This window comes from Prionailurus viverrinus, chromosome B3 (assembly GCF_022837055.1).
Source record: "Prionailurus viverrinus isolate Anna chromosome B3, UM_Priviv_1.0, whole genome shotgun sequence".
NCBI classification, from domain to species: Eukaryota; Metazoa; Chordata; class Mammalia; order Carnivora; family Felidae; genus Prionailurus; species Prionailurus viverrinus.
This window is the reverse complement of record NC_062566.1, coordinates 108,671,848-108,691,628: the sequence shown is the minus strand read 5'-3', so window position 1 is coordinate 108,691,628 and position 19,781 is coordinate 108,671,848. Positions and strand designations below refer to the sequence as shown.

The 19,781-nt window shown below is 36.0% G+C and overlaps 1 protein-coding gene across 6 annotated transcripts in view; it reads right to left on the bottom strand.

The window, feature by feature from the left end:
- GPHN (gephyrin) overlaps positions 1-19,781 on the bottom strand; it is a 623,769-nt gene that overhangs the window by 141,859 nt on the left and 462,129 nt on the right. For all 6 annotated transcript variants that reach the window (XM_047863515.1, XM_047863519.1, XM_047863517.1 and 3 more), the window contains one exon: positions 13,309-13,351. In XM_047863515.1, coding sequence (XP_047719471.1) covers positions 13,309-13,351 — 43 coding nt within the window. The remainder of the gene's footprint in view (positions 1-13,308; positions 13,352-19,781) is intronic.

Below are 19,781 nucleotides of genomic sequence, written 5' to 3'. Positions count from 1 at the left end.
TTTCTCTTTCTTCATCCTATACTGCCCCATTCCCCTCTGCCTCATCTCTCCCTCTGCTCCACTCCCTTTTCCTTTTGGCTGGCCAGAACTTCCAAAGCTCAGTTACCTCTTGAACTTCCTTCAGAACAGAAAAATGCCCCCTAGGGTTGATTTTAAGCCCTGTTCTTCCTCTGAGCTGAGAATTATCAATGATTTTCCAAAGCCTAGAAAGGATAGAATGAAATTTGCAGAGAAAGAATAATTCTAAAAGTTTATAATCCAGGGCTTCCAGATCTAAAACATTTAGTTAATATCTAGTAGAAGCTTGAGATGCAAAAAAATTCCAAAGGGAAGGCAGAAAAGGAAGAACCTGACTTGCATAAGAAACCAGAGGGGTTTAGAAAAGCTATAGAAGTTGCTCAAGGTCTTTTGAAGGTTATTTACAAAGTCTTTCCTGAGAAAGTAGTTTGGGCTCTGATGTAGTCTTATAGGCAAAGAAAGGATGAGAACATTGGAGATTTCAGGGAGAGGCTCTTTAACACCTTTAGATAGCACTCAGGAGTAGACCTTAAAGTAGATGTGACTCCTAACTCTCTCCTAGTTTTTTTTTTTGTAAACTGTCTTAAGACAAAAATAGAGGATTTTGTATGTAAGCAAAAACTAATATGGAAAATAATACCATTGCCAGACTTCTAGCATCCTGCTGAGTATTTTGAGTCTTAGAGCAATAACAACAAAAAACTCAATTAATGGATGGCCTTACAGATAAAAACAAGTAGATGCTCCTATCAGGGTTTTTAAATCCTGAAAGGAGGAATCTTTTGATAAAGATACTTATAGATACTATATATAAAAAGGACATTGAAAAAAAGAACTATTTTATCTTAGTTAAGAAACTAAAGGGGAAAAAAATGAAGTAAGTTAATGAAGGTGCTCTGAGGGAGAATCAAGTGCCCAGTTTTTTGTTCTACCCTTAAATTCCCAGGGACAAATTTCTCTAAATTCTCAAGGGCAACCTTATAAAATTTTTTGTTATTGATACAGGGCATATAGTATCAACCTTAAACTCTATCACTGTTACATGATCTCCCCACTGGAAGTAAAAAACTATGTACTGGTGTGCATCTCTAATAATACTCTGACAGTTCCATTCATAACTGTATGCCCTAGATATTTAACAGAGGAATATACTTCCCTCCTCTGTGATATCATACCTGCTAACTTGATAGGAGTGTACTGTATAAATGAAATTGCTAGATTAAATACTCTTCCTTGAAATCCCTTAGGACTTCCCTATGTCTTTTTAAAAAAATGTTTACTTATTTTTGAGACAGAGAGAGAGGGGGAGAGAGAACGCACACAAGTGGGGTAGAGGCAGAGAGAGAGGGAGACACAGAATCTGAAGCAGGCTGCAGGCTCTGAGCTGTCAGCACAGAGCCCAATGTGGGGCTCGAAGTTGTGAACTGCGAGATCATGACCTGAGATGAAGTTGGATGCTTAACCTACTGAGCCACCCAGGTGCCCCAAGGACTCCCCTTTTTGCGAGATTATAGCTAATTTGGGTATTGATTTGCCAGTACCTTTGTGTTTACATCAACCCCAAATTGAAAATCTCAAGGAAATGCCAGAACTTTTTCACTTTGTGGGCAAAAATTCAACTAATATAGCGAGAATTACTGGGGCTGAATATATTAAGATTCACACCAGCCATCCACACCTCTACTCCAAAGTACAAAATGCTCTCTTAAACCCAAATCTAAAGAAGCACTAAAATTGGTAGGTGAAAGTAAATAGAGAAAAGATTCGACATATTTTGTCCTTATTCTTGTAACACTTCTATCCTTCCAATCAAAAAGCCCAGTGGGTAGAGATATGGATTTGCTTAGTATGTCAGGCCTATAATAAAACAGTCATTTCCCTTTTTCACACAGAACCCATCCCTAAACCTCTTTTATCTTCACTGCCTCCTGAGGCTGCATATTTTATGGTGTAGGTTTATGTTTTGTTTTCTTTAATGACCGTTTAGGTCAAAATAGTCAATATTTGTTTGCCTTCTCCTAAGAAAGTCAACAATATACCTAGACTGTTAAGTTCCAAAGGTTTCCTGAAATACTCTCCTACTTTTCACAAATTTTCAACCAGGACATAAAGGACTCTATTTCCCTGGGATTGTACTTTTATTCAATATGTGGATAACTTTTTGTTGTGTTCTAAAGATGGAGTGACCTCTAAGACTGATTCCATCTATCTACTTACGGTTTTAACGCACAAAGAAAATAAAGTTTCCAAAGAGAAATTACAATTTTGTCTATAAGGTCATTAGCTAGAATATGCTTTGTTTCGAGGAAGTAAATTTCCTACTCCCGACAGAGTAAGGACTTTATAAAACTTTCCCATGACAGTAACTAAGAGATAATTAAAAGGATTCCTGAGTCTCACTGACTTATTGCAGGCAATAAGTTCTCAACTTTTCTGAAACTGCCATGCCAAAATAAGACTTAACCAAGTTCTCAGAAACTGAACCTCTTCCTTGGGTGCCAAATGTGAGCAGGGCTTCTGTGAGTTAAAATGAGCTCTTCAATAACTTCCTACCTAATTGTCATAAAACTTCATCCCTAGAATAAGAACGATCCTTTGCCAGGGGCAAATCTGCCCAGGTGGGAGAACTCTTGTGAGCACAGCAGAGATTTCCATTACCTAAAGATAACAGGGTTAATATATGCACTAATAGTAGATATGCTTTTGGGTTATTCCATGATTTTGAAATGCTTTGGAAATAAGGTGGGTTTTTGACCTCAGCAGGAATCCTAATTAAGAATGGTTAGCAAATTATAGAACTTTTAAATGCTCTAATGCTTTTTGAGGAAGTGGATAATACAAAATAGGAGCTCAAACAGAAGGAGATAATATAGAGGCTAAAGGAAATGTTTTGATTATTAATCATGCCAGACTGACAGACAGCCTTCACTAAGATTATAGAACTCAGAATACCCCAAGGGACCAACTGTTTGGTTTAAAAGCCAGCTCTGAAATCAGAAAAGAGGTACTAGGAGAATTCTCAATGTAAATTGACTATTGGCTATTTTAGTAGCACTGAAAGACCTCAAATGGAATCTTGTAAAAATTTTACATGAAATTACATACCAGTGAAAGAACAAATTTGCCAATGTACATACTTTACATCGATGGGAAAGCTTTACTATATTTCATTTGCCACCAACATAATCCTGGTAAAACTAAAGGTGGAACATGGACAAAAGCCCAAACCTCAGGGCCCCCTTAAACACCTCTAAATAGATTATATAACACTAGTCTCTATAGTGGGTTTTGAATACGCCTTGATCATTCTTTGCTTGTTCTTGGGATGTTTGAAGTCTTTCCTTGACCATCAACTACAACTCTAATAGTAGCAAAATTTTCTTGATTTTGTGTTCCCAGCCTAGGGTCACAGGCTCCATGACCTCTCTAGTAATGGAGGCATCCATTTTACTGGGTCTATTACTAAAGAGTTTTGCAAAGCCTTGCCACTTACTTAAATATGTTATTGTCAGTCTCACCCCCAATCTTCAGGAAAGGTAGAGAGAAGAAATATAATTTTGAAAATTAAATAAGCTAAACTCTTAGAAGACTCTTGTACTTCCATGGTCTAAGGTATTATCTTTAATGCCAATGAGATCAAGTCTTTCTGGGGTTCATGAACTCCCCACATGAATTAGTAATAGCCAGTCCATACATGTAGGAAGATCACCTTTGATTCTAAATTCCACACTGAGAAGCAGATAGAGCTAATTATTGCATGGGATTATTCCTGCTGTCCAAGTCTCATAAACAAGTATGAACCGTCTTTCCTCAATACTCTTCTAAACAATCCTTGCACGACCTAAAACCCAGAGACATGGTCTTTTGGAAGGGACATCAGAGAAAGACAGCTCTGGTACCCCACTGGATGACCTTATAAGGTACTGTTAGCATTGAGCACAGCAATGCAACTCCAAAGGTTTGATTTTTGTATTCATGTCTCAGAAATAATCCATTCTTGAATTTGTGGAAAAGCTGGGGTGTTTTTAGGAACTCTCTAGAGGCAGACAGTCCTCTGAAAGAGACATCTTCTAACTAAGACCTGTGACCACGAGATGTAGAGAGCTTCTACCCAAGATCCATAGAACAAACACAACTGACTACCATGCTTTAATACGCATTCTTTGGTTCTTTATTTTCATTGTTATTCCCCACCCTGTGCGCCCCTCCCTGCCCTCCTAGTTTAAGGCTTCTTTTAACCATGTCATCTATATTGCCCTATTCTTAATATTGCCTTTTGCATTTTTAATTATTCATTGGTATGTGTCTAGTACCCAGCTATTATTTACTTGTAAACTAGCTAAAGCATACAATCAAACTAGTTTTGTACACATCTTTCTTTGGTAGCCACCCAGATTTTTTTGGTTCTACTTCCTTGTAATGAATCCATTGCTATCCTGGATAACTGGACACAACTATTAGGTGACTTTTTCAGATGACAAAGTATATAATAGGCTAGAGAGATGGAAATCCAAAATCCCCTCTTAGATCATACCTAGACGAAAAGGTTCTCAGGGATTTTTTTGGTGTGAATTAGTTTTTATTTTTTTAATAAGTTTATTTATTTATTTTGAAAGAGAGAGTGAGCGTGAGCAGGGGAGGGGCAGAGGGAGAGAGAGAGAGAGAGAGAGGGAGAGGGAGAGAGAATCCCAAGCAGGCTCTGTGTGACAGCACAGAGCCTAATGTGGAGCTTGATCTCATGAACAATGAGATCATGACCTGAGCAGGAATCAAGAGTCAGAGCTGTAACTGACTGAGCCACCTGGGTACCAAACTTAAATTTTTAAAAAATGTTTATTTATTTTTGACAGAGAGAGAGAGAGAGAGAGAGAGAGAGAGAGAGAGAGAGAGAGAGAGACAGGGAGCATGAGCAGGGGAGGGGCAGAGAGAGAGGGAGACACAGAATCCGAAGCAGGCTTCAGGCTCTGAGCTGTCAGAACAGCTGTTTCTTTTCTCAGAAAAAGACTGTTGGATAACTTAATTTTTAAAAGAGGTGGGAAAAGTGGGTCTTGATTTAAGAGTCAAAATCCTCCATAGTGTTTTTTCATAGTGGCTGTACCAATTTACAATCCTACCAACAGTACAAGGGTCCTCTTTTCTCCACATCCTCTCCAGCATTTGTTATGTCTTACCTTTTTGATGATAACCATTGTAACAGGCATGAGGTGATATCGCCTTGTGGTTTTGAAAATTTCCCTTATGATTACAAAGTGTTGAGTGCTTTTCAAGTACCTGTTGGCCACTTGTATATCTTTGGAAAAATGTTTGTTCAGGTCTTTTGCTCAGTTAAAAAATTGGATTATTATTATTATTGTTATTTTGTATTGAGTTGCATGAGTTCTTTATATATTTTGGATATTAGCCTCTTATCAGATATATGGTTTGCAACTTTTTCCCCATTCCTTATATTGTTTTTTCATTTTGCCGATCATGTCCTTCACTCTGCAGAAGATTTTTAGTTTGATATCCTATTTAAAAAAAATTTTTTTTAATTTTGTTGTCCTTTAGGTGTTATATCCAAAAAAAATCATTGCCAAGACCCATGTAAAGGAGCTTTTTTCCCATGTTTTCTTCATGGAATTTCATGGTTTCAGGTCTTATATTTAAGTCTTTAATCCATTTTGAGTTAATTCTTTAAGTGCCCTTAAGACAGGTGTCAAGTTTCATTCTTTTTACATTTGCATATCCAATTTTCCCCTGCACCATTTATCATAAGAGTCTATCTTTTCTCCATTGACTATTTTTTTAATGTTTTTATTTATTTTTGAAGGAGAGAGAGAGACAGAGCATGAGTCGGGGAGGAGCAGAGAGAGGGGGAGACACAGAATTCGAAGCAGCCTCCAGGCTGTAAGCTGTCAGCTCAGAGCCCGACGTGGGGCTCGAACCCACAAACTGTGAGATCGTGACCTGAGCGAAGCCGGACGCTCAACCTACTGAGCCACCCAGGCGCCCCTCCATTGACTATTCTTGACGCCCTTGTCAAGTATTAGTTGGCTATATATGGATGGGTTTATTTCTAGGCTCTTATTTCTGTTTCACTGGTCTATGTATATGTTTTTATGACAGTACCACACTATTTTGATTACTATACCTTTATAATAGAGCTTAGAATCAGGGAGTGATGCCTCTCTCTTTGTTCTTCTTTGTCAGGGTAGATTTGGCTACTTGGGGTCTTTTGTGGTTCCACATAAATTTTAGGATATTTTGTTTTCTACTGTGTAAAAAATGCTGTTGGAACCTTAATAGGGATTGCACTGAATCAACAGATTGTTATGGGTAGTATGGGCATTTTAATAATATTAGCTCTTCCAATCCATGACCACGGGATAGCTTTCTATTTATTTGTATCTTCTTCGATTTCTTTTATCCATGTATCCTAAGTATTTTATTGTTTTGGATGCTAGTATAAATGGGATTATTTTCTTTCTTTGTTTTTCAGATAATTTCATTGTTATTGTATAGAAATGCTACTGATTTTTGTAAGTTAATTTTTATCTTACAACTTTACTGAATTCATTGATTAGTTCTAACAGGTTTTGGTGGAGTCTCTAGGATTTTCTAAGGATAAAATCATGTCAGCTGCAAATATAGACAGTTTTACTTCTTCTTCTCTAATTCTGATGCCTTCTATTTTTTTTGCCTGATTGCTCTCTTTAGGACTTCCAGTACTATGTTGAATAAGGGTGGAAAGAGTGGGTACCCTTGTCTTGCTCCTGATCTTAGAGGAAAAATTTTCAACATTTTACCACTGAGTATGATGTTAGCTGTGGGCCTGTCATGTATGACCTTTATTATGTTGATGTTATCATGAATGGATGCTGAATTTTGTCAAATGCTTTTCCTGTGTCTATTAGATGATTATGTTTTTTCTTTCATTCTATTAATGCATCACATTTATGTATTTGTGTGTATTGAATCATCCTTGCATTCCAGGGATATATCCCACTTGATCACAGTGAATGATTTTTTTTTTAAATTTACTGAAAGAGAGAGAGAGAGAGGGAAGGAGGGAGGGAGGGAGGGAGGGAAGGATAGTGCAGGTAGGGGAAGGGGAGAGAGAGAAGGAGAGAGAGTCTGCAGGTTCCACACTGCCAGAGCAGAGCCCGAGTTGGGGCTGTAACTCACAAACCATAAAACCACGACCCAAGCTGAAACCAAGATGCTCAACTGACAGCCACCCAGGAGTCCTGTGAATGATTCTTTTAATGTGCTGCTGAATTCAGTTTGTTAGTATTTTATTGAGAATTTCTAAATCTATATTCATCAAGACTACTGGCTTGTAGTTTTCTTTTGTTGTGTTGTCTTTGCCTGGCTTTGGTATTAGAGTGATGCTGGCCTTATAAAATGAGTTTGGGAGTGTTCCCTTTTCTAAAATTTTTTGTAAGAGTTTGAGAAGGATTGGCATTAATTCTACTTTAAAGGTTTGGTAAAATTCACCAGGGAAGCCATCTGGTCCCGGTTATTCCTTTTTTTTTTTATTAATTTTTTTTAGTGTTTATTTATTTTTGAGAGAGAGAGAGAGAGAGAGAGAGAGAGAGAGAGAGAGAGAGAGGAGGCAGTCTCCAAGCTGGGGAAGGACAGAGAGAGAGGGAGACACAGAATCTGAAGCAGGCTCCAGGCTCTGAGCTGTCAGCACAGAGCCCGACACGGGGCTCAAACCCATAAACTGGAGATCATGACCTGAGCCAAAATCGGATGCTTAACTGACTAAGCCATCCAGGTGCCCCCTGGTTTTTCTTTATTGGGAGATTTTTGATTACTGATTCAATCTCCTCACTAGCAATCAGTCTGTTCAGATTTTCTATTTTATGATTCAAAGGCTGGTTGTTTCTAATAATTTTTTCATATATTTTAGGTTATCTACTTTGTTGGGTATATAGTTGTTGTGGCTTAATTTTTTATCTCCTGGCTGAAAAAAAGGACTACAAACTCTGATCATAAGTCTCACATTTGTGTAGCTGGGTTCAGATATGTGATCTCCCCAGTCCTAAGTGCTGCTATACAATTGCTGTCTCATCAGATGGCTCAATAAATGATCATCCAATAACAACAACAGTCAACACAAGAGAACTTGACACCTATGAAGATTGAGACAACTTCTCTAGACAGTTGACTACTATTGTGATTTCTTAGTAAAGGTCTGGATTGACTGACTGATGACACTCTCAGACATCAGGCTGAAGACTGACCACAAGGATAACCTTGATACCTGAAATCATCTATAAGTACACAACTTTCTGTCTTTATTAGCATAACATTACTATTCCATTGTGTTTATTAACATAACTTCACCATTCCAGAAAAATCTCCCCTAAAAGACAGAAGTTGTAAGTAACTTCATTACTCATTCTAGAACTTCTTAAATAGTCTGCTTGAGATTCTCTCTCTCCCTCTCTGTTCTTCCCCCACTTGTTCTATCTCTCTCTCTCAAAATAAATAAATAAACTTTAAAAAATAGAAATTATCAAAAGACAATTTACATACTAAGACTCTCAGAATCCCTTGCCTTGCTATGTCCATGATTCTGAGATGATTATATAACAATCCTTATTTAATTTTAATCAAGCTCTACATTAAAAGATCTGCTTTAAATAAAAAATCTCCTAGGTATCCTGAGTTTGTCCTTCCCTTTCTGAGAAAGTATTAGTTGAGACTATGATTTTGTTGAAGTGGTATTCTCCCGTATCATATGTGATATAAAATTTATAAGAAATATATATTTGTTCATTCAGAAGACCAAAATATATTCCTCAGATATATTTGGTCTTCATCCACAGTTCTTGAGAATACCTCAGAGCCTTAGGATGAAATGAGTATCTTATTATTAATCATGGTGACTTTTAGACCCCATCCTAAGGCAGGGGCTCGTTTCCAGGAGGACCAAGTGATTTTTCATGTGATTAAAGGGCTGGAACGTTCAGTGGCACCTGGGTGGCTTATTTGGTTGAGCATTTGACTCTTGATTTTGGCTCAGGTCATGATTTCATGGTTCGTGATTTTGGGCCCTGTATAAGGATCTGTGCTGACAGTGCGGAGCCTGCCTGAAATTCTCTCTCTCCTCTCTCTCTGCCCTTCCCTGTTCTGTCTCCCAAAATAAATAAATAAACATTAAAAAAAAAAAGGGTTGGAACTTTCAGTCCTACTCCCCCAGCCTCTGAGGTTGAATCAGCCAGTGGCCAATGAATTGGTCAATCATGACTATGTAATGAAGTCGTCATAAACCCAAGAAGAAGAGCTTCTGGGTCCTTCTTTTACAGAGAGCTTCCACACCTGGGGAGCTAGCATGCTTCCATGTGCCTCAGAGCCAGGCACCAAGCTCCACAAGGACAGAAGCTCCTTTGTTCTGGATGCTGCCTTATGTTTCTCTTTATCTGGCTGTTGATTTGTAGCCTTTATCATATCTTTTAGTAAACTGGTAAGTGAAAGTAAGTGCTCCCCTGAGTTCTGCAAGCCACTCTAGAAAATTAACGAAACCTAAGGAGGAGGTCACTGGAACTTTCAATCTATAGCCAGTTGGTCAGAAGCACAGGTAACAGCCTGGGGCTTGAAAATGGCATCTGAAGTGGAATATGGACAGCAGTCTTCTAGGACTGAATCCTTAACCTGTGGAATATGATGCTATTTTTGGGTAGATGGTGTCAGAATTGAGTTGAATTCTTGGACATCCTGCTGGTGTCTGAAAAGTGCTTGGTGTTGTGTGTGTGTGTGGACACTCCCATCAAGGTGGAATTAGGCTGCAAACCTTAAAAGACCACAGGAAGAATAAACTCAGGTTTATTATCAACAGGTTGTTTTGATGACATTTTTGAGGCGCCAAAGGAAAGTTCTTACTTAGAAAAACATTACCAACGTTAACTCCTCCTTGGATAATTCTAGAAAAACTCCAAGTTTTAATCTTAGAAGTTAAGTTATAACTCCGTTCTTTTTTCTAGGATCTGTTGATGATGTTTTATTTTGACAAACTTCTATGTATGCTAACAAAGAAGTTGATTACAGGCATATCTTGTTTTATTGTATTTCACATTAAGGTGCTTTGCAGATACTGTGTTTTGTTTTATTTTGTTTTTGGTTTTAACAAGTTGAAGGTATATGGCAACCCTGCATCAAGCAAGTCTATTGGTGCCATTTTTCCAACATTTGCTCACTTCATGTCTCTGTGTTACACTTTGGCAATTCTCTCAATATTTCACACTTTTTCATCATTATTATATTTGTTATGGTGATCTGTGATCAGTGATTAAAACTCACTGAAATTTCAGAGAATGGTTAGCATTTTTTAGCAATAAGGTATTTTTATTTTATTTTATTTTTTAATTTTTTTAATGTTTATTTATTTTTGAGACAGAGAGAGACAGAGCATGAACGGGGGAGGGGCAGAGAGAGAGGGAGACACAGAATCGGAAACAGGCTCCAGGCTCCGAGCCATCAGCCCAGAGCCTGACGCGGGGCTCGAACTCACGGACCGCGAGATCGTGACCTGGCTGAAGTCGGACGCTTAACCGACTGCGCCACCCAGGCGCCCCTGATATTTTTAAATTAAGGTGTATACATTTTTTTATATGTAAGGCTACTGCATATTTACTAGACTACAGTATAGTGTAAACATAACTTTTTATGCATTGGGAAACAAAAAAATACATGTGACTTGCTTTTTTGCGATATTCACTTTATTGTAAGTGGTCTGGGACCAAATCTGTAATATCTCTGAGGTATACTTGTATAGTTTTCTTCACCTTGACTATATTTTGGAAATGTTTTCCATGAGAATAGGCAACTCAGTAAATAAATGAAAAAACAATGATAGTTAACTTGCTGAGAGAGAACTCTGAGGAGCTCACACTTGAATGGAGTCTTGAAGGATAAATAAGAGTTTTCTAGGGGACGCCTGGGTGGCTCAGTTGGTTAAGTGTCTCACTCTTGATTTTGGCTAGGGTCATGATCTTGCAGTTCGTGGGACTGAGCCCTGTGGGGCTGGTAATCAGGCTCTGTGCTGTTAGCTGGGGATTCTCCCTTGGGATTCTCACTCATCCTAGCTCTCTGCCCCTCCCTTTCTTGTGCTCCCCTCTCAAAATAAATAAATAAATCTAAAAAAAAATATTTCCCAGGAAAACAAGAGGAATGGATACTTTATGCAGTGGGGGAAAGGGTACTCCTAAAAGAATAGAGGCAGAACACAGCAGTGGGAGAATGAGGAACTGCTAATTAGGTCTATATGACTGCAATATAGTAGTACAAGGCAAAGGATGAAACTAAGGGTGATTAAAGCAGACTAAATAAGCAATTAGATATTGAAGTTAAGAAGTTCAGAGGTAGAGGGGGTGCCTGGGTGGCTCAGTCGGTTAAGTGTCCGACTTCAGCTCAGGTCATGATCTCATGGTCCGTGGGTTTGAGTGCTGTGTCGGGCTCTGTGCTGTCAGTTCAGAGCCTGGAGCCTGCTTCGGATTTTGTGTCTTCCTCTCTCTCTGCCCCTCCCCCACTCACGCTCTGTCTTTCTCTATCAAAAAATGAATAAACGTTAAAAAATTTAAAAAAATTAAAAAAAAAAGTTCAGAGGTAGAACAGCTCATGGTGATGAAAGAGCCTTGGGTGTGGCTATGAGCGTGACTACGAGTTACCAAAGTGGTGTTGAAAGGAAAGACCTTAAACTTATAGATAGGTTACAATGTTGGATGGGTTCTCTATATGGATCTAAATGGCTATATGGACCATGTACATGACTATGACATCCTAAGAAAACATGATCAGGAAAACCTGGACCACTGTGACGTCCATCCAAAGTGATTAATAGTCTATAAGCCAGTAAGAACATAACTGAAATGAAAGACGTTCTAACAACACAAAAATCCATGATAAAGGTGTAAGAAGATTCAAAGAAATCTGTTGTCAGTAAGAAATTATTTTTGTTCCTAACCATCATAATCACTATCAATGATCCATCATCATCTTGGGATCAACAACAAATAGAAATCATACAGTAATCATCATAAATGTCATTTTAAAAGCTCATTTATCTGCATAGTTTTATTTTAGTGAACATTATATCATCACTCCCCTGACTCAGATTTCTCTCAACCTTAGGTCTTAGCAAGGGATTACAGAATGTTACATTTCTTATATTGAAGAGCCTCCCTCAAGTTACTTGTCTGTCAAATGTTGTGGAAACTTACAGTGGTATACCAGTAAAATCTGTTTGCTTCAATTTATTTTTATACAACTTTAATATAAAAGTCCTGGGCAAGTAATTGCAGTGTGCTTGCTTACCAACTCAAGGGTTTCAAGCTAACATAACAGATTTACAACACAGAAATGGGAAAAATTTACACTAAAGAAAATAAAACAAAACATGCATTTGTATCTATTTGAAGTTCTCCAATTACTTTTGTAACAGTTAAAAAAAATACAGATATTCTACTGGAAAATCATCCTGTTTACTAAAATTCCCAGTGGTGTAGGTATGCAAGAGACCCATTTAGTTACGTATGGCCCACCTGAACTTCATTTCTTGATAAAGATCAGGGAGAAGATAGGATGATGTCATTAATTTTAAGTGACAGAGAACAATATTAAATTATTAGCATTTATATAGTACTTTTCTCTTAGGATCCCCAAACTTTTAAGGCACAACCTCCCATGTTATATCATTTCAAGGATACAGGTAAGGAAAAGCTATTTACAGTTCCTTTTTATAAGATAGAAACATGAATAATACACAAAGTTAAAGGACTTCCAAGTTAATGTTATTAGTGATCAAACAAAAAAAATAAAATTAAGGTTTCTTCATCCTTGTTTCATGGCACTATGTTTGAAAACATGCTGTTTGTGAAAATAGGATATTTCAGGAATGAATTTGTATTTACAAGATGATTACAACTCCTCTTAAGAGTCATTTGTTTTTTTTTTTTAAAGTTAGATGCTTATAGTGGATTTATATTATTATTTTCAGTTAGTCTATTTTCAAATGATTTTTGGCAGTGGGGCAGTTAAAGAGGGTTCTAATCACAGAATCATTGAGGCACTCATTACAATCTTAGTTATAAGTGCTATCAAAATTCTGGTGTAGGCTTCCAGAAATAACTGGAATGAAGGCAATATTCATTAACATATTGATAATATTCTTAAGAGGTAAAAACCCTAAAATTTATATAAACTGACCCAAAATGCTCTTTTTCATTCTTTCACCAAAATATTTTTAAGCTCTCCTTCCTGTTGAACCACAGTCTTATAGTCCATCTGAAATGATGGCATACTTACTGGCTCTGAGAATGTTCTCCTTGCTGCTGCACCTGGACTGGACCTGCAAAGAGAGCATAAACTCAGTAATTTAGGGCTCAAAACACAGATAGCCAGATATGTATGCATACTTAATGGGCAAGCTCCTGAGGTTTAGGAGCAAAGGCTCAATATATCTCAGATATCAAAACATAGTAGTAAAAATATATTACATTTGTTTCCTATTTTTTGTCTTTTTCTTACTGTAAAGAAAGAGCAGACTTCTGAAAAAAACTGGGGGTACAACATTATAAATGGCACAGAGGCAAAACCAAAGGCAATTTTTTATTGATGTGTACTGAAATTAGTATATGGAAAAAAATGTTACAACATATTCAGGTGTGAATACAGACCCCTAATCTTAAGGCACTGTGATAACTCTTGACTAGACTAATAATGCAATCCAGGTAATAAAGTTGTAATAAAATATTCCATTGTAGTAATTTTAGTTGTACACATTGATAAGGGGAAAACAGAAAAATCCTCATATATAATATTAATGTGTGATTCCAATGACTTTTGTTACTTACTGATTATAATAATTGGTTATAATATTGGCTATGAAAGATGCCTTTGTTGGGAATCAATAAAACTGAACTCATTTATTTACCAGTTCTTAGGTGTGAATAAAGTTTATCAATCAGAAACCCTTATGCTTTGATGCAAAAAGTTGATGTCCAAGCAGAACATTCTTTTAAATGTTACAAAAGTGGTGAATTCAAAAGCCACATTGGATGGCATACATGTTTGTTAATATCTGAGGAAACTGTATTTAAACTGCACACCTCTTTTTTCCCACTCCCCAGCAGCTTGCCCCAAATGTATATATATACAACAAATTAATTTCTATTGCTTAACACAATCTACTATTGTAATGAAACAACTTATGAAAGAAATGTTGCAACTTAGGGTGGGTTATGGTTGTCCTTCCCTGAAAAGAACAATTGTTAATGTTTAAAGAAACAACAACAATAAAAAAAATCACAAACATACACACAAGAAAAACACACACACACACACACCAAAAAAAGGGGAAAAAAGGGAAAAATAATTCCAGATGTTAAAGTTATTCCCTTTTGGCCCAGATTGTTTAGTTAGTTATAAGCTACACTAGAATGAAGAAGCTAATCTGGGAGATAATATTCTTACATTCTTTTACTCAGAAGTTCTATTGAAAAACAATTATGGACCAAATGGGAAAGGAAAATAATTAATGACTACTTAAAACAAAAATACAGGGAGAAAGACATGAGAGTGAGAAAAAGAAAAAGAAGAAAGAGAGGTCTGGGGAAATAAGTCTAGACAAGAGAAAAGAAAGTATGGGTTTATAGAAGGAGCGAATATGTGAATGCAAAATGTTCTGCTATTTCTTATTGAAAATTCATACTAAGAGAGTAAGAATCTCTAATGAACTTGCTGCAAAATAAACAAGCAAGTTTGTACACCATGGAATGAAAATAGGTGTAACTATACCACTACAGCCTTAAAGGAGAAAAGAAACAAACACTAATAGGCAAATTAATAGACAAGCTTAATAAAGAGTTAAACTACATTTTTAAAAGCAGTTCAGGGAACACAAGAGAAAGCTAATAGAGTGAGAGAAAAATCTGGGAGAGAGAAGGAAAAAAAAGGGGATAATGCTGAAAGACAAAAACAGAGTTCAAGGAAGTCAAATGGAAGTCAAGAAAGTCTTCAACAAGATGTAGAAACAGAAGGAGCCCAAACCCATAGCGCAAAGCAATGTTTGCGAATGGAAAGCAGCTCCTTTGATCAGTAATAGTTACTCTTAAGTCGTAGCCTCTATTCCTCCAGAGTTCATCTTTAAGCCCTTCCAATTTAGAGTGGAGCTAGTGTGTGGATAGAAACAAGAGATTTATAATGAACAGAGCATTTCAGCTGAGTAGTTCAAATTGTCTCGTCAAATGTTTCAACAGATTTAGATAATGTCTAAATGGAAATGGTGGTGAAAAACTAGCTAGCTTTACCAAAAAGCTGAACCAAACCAAAACAGCAACAATAACAAAAAACCCTCTTCCTACTTTAGGTGGCTAAAAAATTTAAAAAAATGTTCATAGCATGAATTTAATAATGAAACCCAAAGTCTTGTTTTGTGGCACCTGAGTTCGTAACTATATATTTTGCAGAAATTTGGGTGATAAAAAATAATTCAGTTTCTGGAATGTGAGTATTCATTTTGGTTCACAAATTGCCAACAGCAGTGTAACCAATGTTTTCTCATTTACATTACACTGGCTATTTGACCTAGATTTGAGGAAAATCACTTAAAATCAATGATTACATGAACTTCTTTACTTTGGTGATCTTGAGTATATATTAAAAAATGAGAAAAATAATTTTAAGATATTAAAAATATATATGCAAAAGTGATACCCCTCTCTCTTATACCATGAAACTGGTCACCTTTACAATATTTACCTAATTTTATAAAATCCCAATATGAAGATTTTTACCTAACTCACAGTGTAATGGGATTTACTTGAAAAAATAAAATCAAGAAACAATTACTGTTCTTATTCTCATATATATGGATTAGAAAGAAGGTAGCACAGGTTTGTCCCAAGTTTTACAGTTCACTTTTTTTTTTTTTAAATCTTACACTGGCTTTTTATTCAATGGAAAAACAAAAAACAAAAAACAAAGGGAAGTCTGAAAAACAAAATAAAATTGACATTTTGACCTAATACCAAATTTACTGGGGATTAAAAATGAAAGGTATGGTGTTCGATTATCTATTACTTTATTTTATTGGATTATGTTATTTTATTACAATTAACATCTAACTTTATGGTGTTGAAAATTAACCCCCTTTGAACTGGAATTAAACTAAAATAATGTCTAGAAACAGCATTTATTATATTACAGTCAATGGAGGAAAAGAAAAACACAAGAGACTTACTGAAAACATAGGTATTCATTTACTAATCAAGACTGCTTTCAGACATCAAATAATTCATTTAATTCATTTCAACATGTGTTTACATGTATAATATAATTTTTGCTGAAGATCACATTGTACAGTAAGAAATCTTAAGCCATGAAACAGAAAACAAAAGGGGGGAGAGCATGTAATAATGGTAAAGAAAAAAAGTGAAAATGCTTTAAACAAAGCTGAGAAAATTTTAACAAACAACCACAATCTTTAAATACAGTTAGAGAAGTGACTTACCTTATGCTTAGGTCATAACAAGAATAGCACAGTGTTTAAAGTCAGCTCTTCATTATGGGAGGTACAATTGAAAGCCATAGGTTATAATAACATGAATTGCTACACAGAAATGAAGACTTTTTCAGCCCAACATGAAAAGCTAACTCTTATGGGAGAACATTTCAACTTATGTTTAATGCAGCATGAAGAACAATTGAGGGGGTAAACATCAAAACACATGAATCTCACACCAATAAGAGAGACAGTCCAATCTCTCAGGAACACAGAATATTTAATCTGTGAGACTATAATCTGTGACACATAAGGGAAGGCACATCACTCTAACACTGAAAGATGCATGCATAATGTATAACCATCCACTGACAAGTCTCCCCACCCCATCCCACTCGTACACACACAAAACCATTAAGATACAGGGAAAAAATGTAGTGCCAAGCTGTTATGAAGAAAGCAGGACACACGGAAGCACAGCAGTGGTCATGTGATTTGAGAGGTGTTCTTCCCTTAAACCATCCCATCACCATGCTTATTTTAAAGAAGCCAGGAAAAGACCCCCTTCAATGCTGCAGTAGCTATGAGCCCCCAGCTTGAAGCTAGTGTGTGGAATTTTGATCACCGTTCCCTGCGATGTCAGGGGCTCTCCAGTGGAAGCCAGATGTGTAACACCAGTTAGTGGGGTACAATGTGTGAATAACAAACATCCTTTCCCTTCTGCATTTCACAGAAGTGAGGGAGGAGAGAAACAAATAAAATAAAGCCCATGTTAAGAATAGATTCATAACAATATAAAGATGTATAAATATTAAAATGGAGATTACATTTGATTGCAGGTTAGCACAACTCAGGTTACATAAAAACTGCCTCAATTTTGCTGCTCACCAGGCTAATATGTATTCTTTCTCCTTGCAAATATTAGGAATAAATCTATACAATATGGTTCATACTGAAAAATTCTGAGCGGTTGGTCATATGGGGTCTAAGTCGAGAACTAAAGAAGTTGTCTTTGATGGACATTAAGAAAGCCCTATCTTTCTATTTTTAGCATCATTTTACTGGTCAGCAGTCACATTTTAAATTAGAAATTAAGCTTCTGTATATCTGCTTACTTATATAATTTGAGAAATTCTATGGCAATGGTGTAGAAAGATAATTTAAATTTTAATCTTCTTACATTTTAAAAGACAAACCACAACAAAGACTACCTATTTAGAAACGGTTACTAAATTTCCTATGTACTCTTGTCTACTGTCAAAACTTATTTTAACATGGGTTGTTCCTGTCAATAGGGTATATCAGCTCCTTAGAAAAAACTTCAACTTTGCTTTCCTATTATTGATAATAGTAGTTAACGTCATCTATTTTTTTATTCATATGTGACATGAAATTTAGTTAGATTATTAATAATGCAAAGATTATTTACTTATATTACCATTTCCTCTCCCTCATCTATTCTTAGCAAGCCAGAATATCCTGACCTTCCCTTTAGCATGTCTTTATTATTTTAGGCTCTAGGCCCTCCTTGAATCTCCATTTCCTTACAGGGGAAATAAAGATTGTTAAAGGGCTCAAAGGAAATAAGACATGTATCAAGGATTTTAAGCTATAAAGATAGAAACAAATGTCAGTTATGATGTTATGATCAGTGGAGGAACTGACAGTTGTAAAATAATTATAATTATATCCTCCTCATTGTAACTTGATCATTAGCTAAAATGGAGGCAAAGTCTTCTTTCTGAACCCCCAAAAGAAATAAAACCCATGTACAGTTATACGCTTTCCAAGAGAGATTGACCAAAACTTTGGAAATGTCATAGCCATATAGCCATACATATTGGTAGGAAAGCAAGTTTTATATATACGTTATATATAAAACTTTTATAAAGAATATATAAAATCTAAGGCTTGCAGGAAAGTCTGAACTAGCTCCTCTAGAATATTTCCTGTACTCTTGAGCTTTTAGACTAAATGAGCTATTTATTCTGTCTGGAATACCTTTTGCTTATTTTCTGATCCAAATACTACTTGTCCTTTAAGATCTAGCTTAAAATGTGCCAGCTGCAAAAACTATTCCAAAAGTTCCTTAATCAGAAGTTATTTCTTCTTTCCCTAAGTTCTTTCTTTTCAAATTTTTATTTATTTTTAAGTAGGCTCCACATCCAATGTGGGGTTTGAGCTCAAGACCCAGAGATCAAGAGTCATATGCTCTACCTACTGAGCCAGCTAAGTGTCCCACCCTAAACTCTTTTAATTTCTTTATTGAAATACAATTTACCTACCATAAAATTCACCCACCTTACGTATATAGTTTGATGAATTGTAATAAATCCCCATGGTTGCACAACCATCAATCACCAGATTCTAGTTTTAGGTTTACCTAAATTCTTAAAGCCTCTTATCTGAACTTATATTATGAGTTACCATAGTTATTTATATTCCAATTATTGATGTGGGTCCCCAAATGTACTACAGGTTCCTGGAGGGAAAGGATATGGCTTTAATTCTCTTTATATTTCCTACTATGTCAAATATAGTGCTCTGTACAGAGTAAACATTTGCTAATTCTTAATGTTTATTTTGTAGTAATCATAGTTTTTTTTTCAAATTCAGCACATTAAAATTTATTTTTTATAGTACAAGTATGATCACAGTCACTCCTGTACTATCTTAAGAATGATTTTTACTTAGCTGGGTGGGCTCATATTAAGAAATGTAATATAAAAAAGCATGTGGATTATAGCTAAGACATATCTGAGTTCCCTACAGAATGATCTTCAGAATTTGGAAAACACATTATTAATATTATTTAAGGTTAATCAAACAGTGACATTTGGAGTCCAATAACGGTTATTCTACACCAAAAATTTTAGGTCAGGTTAAGCAGACTCCTTATTTTCTAAGAGAAAAGGGCATTCTATATCTCCTATGGTGAGGTCACTGGAATGACAGCGATGATAGAGATGTTTGATGTAGTTTGGCTCTTTGACTTTGACTTTTCTACCCTACTTAACTTATTTAAGAGCAGTTTGCCTCTGAAAGAACAAACTTCTTTGAATACCATTTACTCATAAAAATAAAACTTAAGAGGACAGAAAAAAGGACCTCATTGGCATGTACTTAGATTACTTGCCTCTTCAGCCTACCCAGAAACAGAAGGAAAGAAAGGTTTGATTTAAACAACATTAAGCCAACAACTCTACAATCTCAGACTTTTAAAATTCTATTTCTTTACCATCTCAATTCTTATATCAAAAATGGAGAATTGGTTTAG